General features: G+C 44.0%; 1 protein-coding gene across 1 annotated transcript; it reads left to right on the forward strand.

The window, feature by feature from the left end:
* The first annotated feature begins 374 nt into the window (after positions 1 to 374).
* On the forward strand, positions 375 to 4344 carry LOC136481818 (disease resistance protein RGA5-like). Its single transcript, XM_066479105.1, has 2 exons — positions 375 to 1266; positions 1911 to 4344. Exons 1-2 carry the CDS (start codon positions 440 to 442, stop codon positions 3925 to 3927), a joined length of 2844 nt encoding a protein of 947 aa, XP_066335202.1. The 5' UTR covers positions 375 to 439; the 3' UTR covers positions 3928 to 4344.
* The last annotated feature ends 1280 nt before the right edge of the window (positions 4345 to 5624 follow it).

The following is a 5624-nucleotide window of genomic DNA, read 5'->3' on the forward strand; positions in this document are numbered from 1 at the left end:
GGATCTGCTTCCTGCGACACGAGCTGAGCACCATGGATATCGTGAGCTATCCTACGATATCGGGGTTTGCTTGGTCTTCAACCAGTTGAATATTGTTTTTACTTCCTGGCGTGACATCGCAAGTTGCACGTCGGCCAGCACAGCAGCACTTATCGTCACATGGCTTGCGGATTGAGATGGCCTGGACGAAATAGAAAAACTGAGAGAGAGAGAGAGAGAGAGTTGGTGGAAGAAAGTGGTTACGGAGGAAAGTGGAAGGAAACTTCCTGTCGTTCCCAGTGCTCAGCCGTAGAAATAGAATCGAATCCCATTATATATTTAACTAATGGGATGCGTTGTTGTTTGCCCCACTTTAACCTGAGAACTGAATCACCTATCCTCTCTCATACCACCGCACAAGCTAGCTAGCATTTCACTCAGCCAGTAGTCGCGAGTCAAGATGGCTGAAATGATCTCGAGCGCCGCCACGGGTGTGTTGGGCTCTGTCATCGACAAGCTGGCCGCCATGCTCACCGACAAGTACAACCTCGCCAGAGACGTCAAGCAAGGGATCCGGTCCCTGCAAGACGAGCTGCGCACCATGGAAGCCATGCTGCTGATGCTCGAAGACAAGGACGACGACCAGATCGATCCACTCGCCAAAGACTGGAGGAGCAAGGTGCGTGAGCTGTCCTACGATATTGAGGATTGCATCGACCGTTTTGTGCTCAATCACAGCCATGGAGATGGAGGTTCCACGGCCAACTTCATGCACAAGGCCATTCAAATGGTGAAAACGTTGTTTAAGGACAGAGGAATAGCAGAGGAGATCCGACGACTCAAGAGGCTCGTGAGCGAGCAGAGCGAGCGGGGGAAACGCTACTACGACATCAATCAATGTCTCCTCGCCTCTTCATCTCAGCCAGTGCTGTTGGATCCTCGAGCACCTGCACTCTTTCAGGAGGCCAGGGATCTTGTTGGAATCGATGCTCCTTGTGAGGAGATCACCAGCTTATTGAGATGTGAAGACAAGGAGCACAAGGTGGTGTCCATCTATGGGATAGGTGGACAGGGGAAGACCACTCTCGCCATGGAGGTGTACCACAAAATCACTGAAGCTGCTTTTGATAGCCGGGCTTTTGTGTCTGTATCACAAACTCCAGATATGAAGAAACTTCTTAGAGATATATTGTCTCAAATAAGCAAGAGCCATTTTGACCAGTCACAGATGTTAGAGACAGTTGAGCAGCTCATCCGCACAGTGAAAGAATGCTTAAAGGACAAGAGGTAATCAATATTATTTCTTTTTCTAATAGTTAACCAGTTCATCTAGCTAGAATAATGTCGTGCAATATTTGTTCATCACATGAGCTCACCTAATTATTAGGCCATTTATGAAATTTTCTGGGAATTTTAAAAAATGATTCATTTTTTCCTGGCCTAATGAACTTGACAGCATAAAATTACCTCAGATACTTCAATGGCTCAGCATATCTATCAAATGTCATCATTAAAGATGTTGCAACAATGAACAAACTCAAGTCAACTGTGCATCATTTTGGTAAAAAAATTACTTTACACCATCTAATCCATATTCAATAAAATTACTTCTTGGAAAATATGACCAGAATTCTAAATATCTATAAAAATCTCATTTTGGAACTCAGTTTTTAAACTGAATGCATCATGTCTTTTGAGTGGGTCTCTAGGTGTTCTAATGCGGCACTTACCATTTTGGAGGTTGTAACATATTTTTTAAATAATGGTAGTTTACAGACTGCATTTCTCATGTGTAATAATTACTGATAAAAAAGTGTGCCACTAGGATCCATCTTACATTTCTCCGACATCTTTAACTTCACTGGAATACGCTTCAATTCATGGTTTGCCTTACATAATTAATAAGGTGATTCCACAACCAACGTATGCAGGTACTTCATCTTGATTGATGATATCTGGAGTGTATCAGCATGGGAGCTTGTACGATCTGCCTTACCTGTCAATGACAATGGAAGCAGAATTATTACTACAACACGCATTGAAGCAGTAGCCAATTCTTGTTGTACTGGTATTGCTGCACAAATGTATCAAGCAAAGCCCCTTAGTCATGAGGACTCCCAAAGATTATTCTTTAAGAGGCTATTTTTGTCCGATGATGATTGCCACCCAGATTTGAGGAAAGTATCCGATGATATTTTAAAGAAATGTTGCGGCTTACCACTAGCCATAATCAGTATAGCTGGTTTATTAGCAAACAGAAGCAAAGCAGTGGAAGTCTGGGTCAATGTATTGAGGTCTATTGCTGCTGTAGTTGACAAAGATTCTCCCATTGATAAGATGAAAAGAATTCTGCTGCTGAGTTACGTTGACCTTCCTCACCATCTAAAGAGTTGTTTGCTATATCTAAGTGTGTTTCCAGAGGATTATCCCATTGATTGCCGACAGTTGATATTGCTATGGGTAGCCGAAGGACTGATTCCTAGACAGGACAGGGAAAGTATGGAGCAGCTAGGGAGAAGTTACTTGAATGAGCTCATCAATAGAAGTTTGGTGCAGCCAACCAAGGTTGGGGGACACGGCGCAACAGTGAAACAGTGCAGAGTTCATGATGTCATACTTGAGTTCATTGTATCAAAGGCCGTGGAGGACAACTTTGTTACTATATGGAATGGTAATGGTTTTTCTAAAAATTATTCTTCGAACAAGATTCGCCGTCTATCCATCCAAAAAGACATTTCTTCCCGGGCGGAAGAGATTGCCAAGACAATAAAAAATGGAGCTCAGATCCGATCCATCAATATCTTTGGCTCAAATTCAGTTCTGGTTACTAAGCATGCCACAGAGTTCTTAAACAGACAAGTCTTGCGAGTGTTGAATATTGAAGTTGAATATTGTGAGGTTGGTGAATGCTCTCTTGGAAATGTCAAAAGTTTAGGTCAGTTGAAGTACTTGAGGATACACGGTCATGCTTCGGTCGGCAAGCTTCCACAAGATATAGAAAAGCTGCAACATCTGGAGACACTAGATGTGAGATGGCAATGTCTTGAAAAGCTACCAGCAAGTATTATCCAATTGCAGAAGCTAGTGCGTCTTCATGTCGATCGGTCGGTGCGCCTACCCGATGGAATCGGAAGTCTGCAGGCGTTGGAAGAGCTATCATGGATTGATTTGTGTATTCAATCTGTAAAGTTTATCCAAGGACTCAATGATCTGACCAATCTGAGAATACTTGAAATTCATCACAAGGAAGCATGTATCTCTACGCTCTCCAGGCTGTTCGGGCACCTGCGAGAACTGCGCGTGTGGGAGAGTGAACCTGATGCCACATGTTCATTCATGGCTTCGTGTGTCCCTACTCCACCACCGCTTCAAATGCTTCTTCTTGATACACATAACTTAAATAGGGTGGGCCCTCAAATTAGCTCACTAGTCAACCTGACCCGCCTCTGCATTTTTGTCCGTGGTGAAGCAGGCAAGGAAGGAATAAATATCCTAGCAAGTTTACCCATGCTGCTCTCTCTTACTGTTGGCTTATTCAATGACTTAAATTGCATCGTCTACGCAAGGCATGCAATCAGCAGACAAGGATTCCAACGTTTGGTCAAGTTTCATTTCCGCTGTTGTTTGCGTGACGCGGCATTGGAGTTTGAGCCAGGAGCCATGCCAAAGCTCCAAAGGCTCAAGCTGGAACTGATGGCACGGTGCCAGTTCAAGTTTGGGGAAGGTGGCCTCGTCCTTGGGCTGCAGAACCTGGCAGGGCTCAAACATCTGGCTATAGATATTAACTGCAGCGCTGCTGTTGCAGACGAGGTGGAGGCTATGGAGGATGACATCAGGGGCGCAGCAGCTGTCCATCCCAACCGTCCCATACTCCAGATCCAAAGATTTCTTCGGATGGCTCAGGGGTGCAGCAGGCGTCCATCCGACCATGCCATAGTAGAAGCCTAATGAAGACCATTGTGAGTACATGATGTGGAGAATAAGTATGACCACCAATTATCATATGTTTTTCCGTTTTTAGGTACGTACGGAGTATGTAGGAATTGAACAGGGCAAATTCGACCTCTCGGATGGCAGGCGGCACCGCTGGTTGATAGCTATCTCAGTCTTTCAGGGAGCTTCAACTGGTGGTTCCAATTGCTATGTGGCTTTTAGTTCTGACAATGCCTAGATAGGTTTGCTTGCGTAGTTTTGTCAGGTACGACACTTCACTTTATTTTAGAAATTCTAGTCTTATTTTTTATGCATTGAGTTCATCCGTCACATGGTTCATTATTGTATTTGTTTCCAAATTAAGATCGATCAGTATTTGTAACGTAACCCCCAAATTTTTTGTGTCATGTGGAACGTTATTTTAAGCTTGAGTAAAATACATCAGTGACTCTTCTGTTAATTATTCGTGACATGTGTTACGGTGCTTGAGGGCAAACTGTGGTTCCTCCCCTTTGATCATTAATGAACCGTTGAGACTAACTAGAAGTGCTTTAATGTTAAGAAGGGTCTTCTGCACTTGGAACTGCTATTACTTATCCGTGTCTCCTAGAGCCGCCGACCACTGCTGCTAGTTACCCCGGCCCGCTGCAGACAGCCAATGGGAAGACAAAAAAAGGTTTGAGACTTCCTAGTACAGCTATAGAGCTTTGTGTTCATTTATTGCAACAACCTGATGTAATCGGAAGTCTACAGGCGTTGGAAGAGCTATCAATGATCGATTTGGGTATTCAATCTATAAAGTTTATCCAAGGACTCGGTGATCTGACCAATCTGAGGGTACTTCAAATTAAATGGCCGTACTCTACTGAAGTACGTGATATGAAGGATCACAAGGAAGCATGTTTGTCAATGCTCTCCAGGCTGTTCAGGCACCTGCGAGAACTACGTGTGTGGCAGAGTGATCCTGATGGTTCATTCATAGCTTCGTGTGTCCCTACACCACCACTTCAAATGCTTCTTGTACCCTCAAATCAGCTCACTAGTCAACTTGACCCGCCTCCGCATTTTTGTCCGTGGTGAAGCAGGCAAGGAAGGAATAAATATTCTAGCAAGTTTACCCACGCTGCTCTCTCTTATGGTTGGCTTATGCAATGACAGATGGAGATTCAGGCATCGTCTACCCGAGGAACGCAATCAACCCACAAGGATTTCCGCGTTTGCTCAAGTTTCATTTCCGCTGTTATTGGTGTGACGCGGCATTGGAGTTTGAGCCAGGAGCCATGCCAAAGCTCCAAAGGCTCAAGCTGGAACTGATGGCACGGTGCATCCCAATAGTCCCATGCTCCAGGTAAGAAGACTTGATCAAGAAATATTTGGTTCCATGGCTCAGGGGTGCAGCAGGCGTCCATCTGACCATCCCATCCCATACTAGAAGCCCGATGACCAAGGGAATGCTATTTCGAGTTATTATCCACTTGGGTACCGTTTAGTTCCACTTCATTTTGCAAAAATTTTCAAGATTCCCCGTCACATCGAATCTTTGGACGCATGCACGAAGCATTAAATATAAATAAAAAATAAAACTAATTACACAGTTTAGACGAAATTCACGAGACGAATATTTTAAACCTAATTAGACTATGATTGGACACCAATTGTCAAATAACAACGAAAGTGCTACAATACCGTTTTCCAAAAAATTTCGCCAACTA

Source organism: Miscanthus floridulus, chromosome 9 (assembly GCF_019320115.1).
Source record: "Miscanthus floridulus cultivar M001 chromosome 9, ASM1932011v1, whole genome shotgun sequence".
In the NCBI taxonomy this organism is placed as follows: Eukaryota; Viridiplantae; Streptophyta; class Magnoliopsida; order Poales; family Poaceae; genus Miscanthus; species Miscanthus floridulus.

What these genes read in the sequence shown, in the direction of transcription:
- LOC136481818 (XM_066479105.1), top strand. Translation starts at nt 440, where the DNA reads ATGGCTGAAATGATCTCGAGCGCCGCCACGGGTGTGTTGGGCTCTGTC. An exon ending in GAATGCTTAAAGGACAAGAG is followed by an intron (nt 1,267 to 1,910) that starts GTAATCAATATT and finishes CAACGTATGCAG; the next exon opens with GTACTTCATCTTGATTGATG.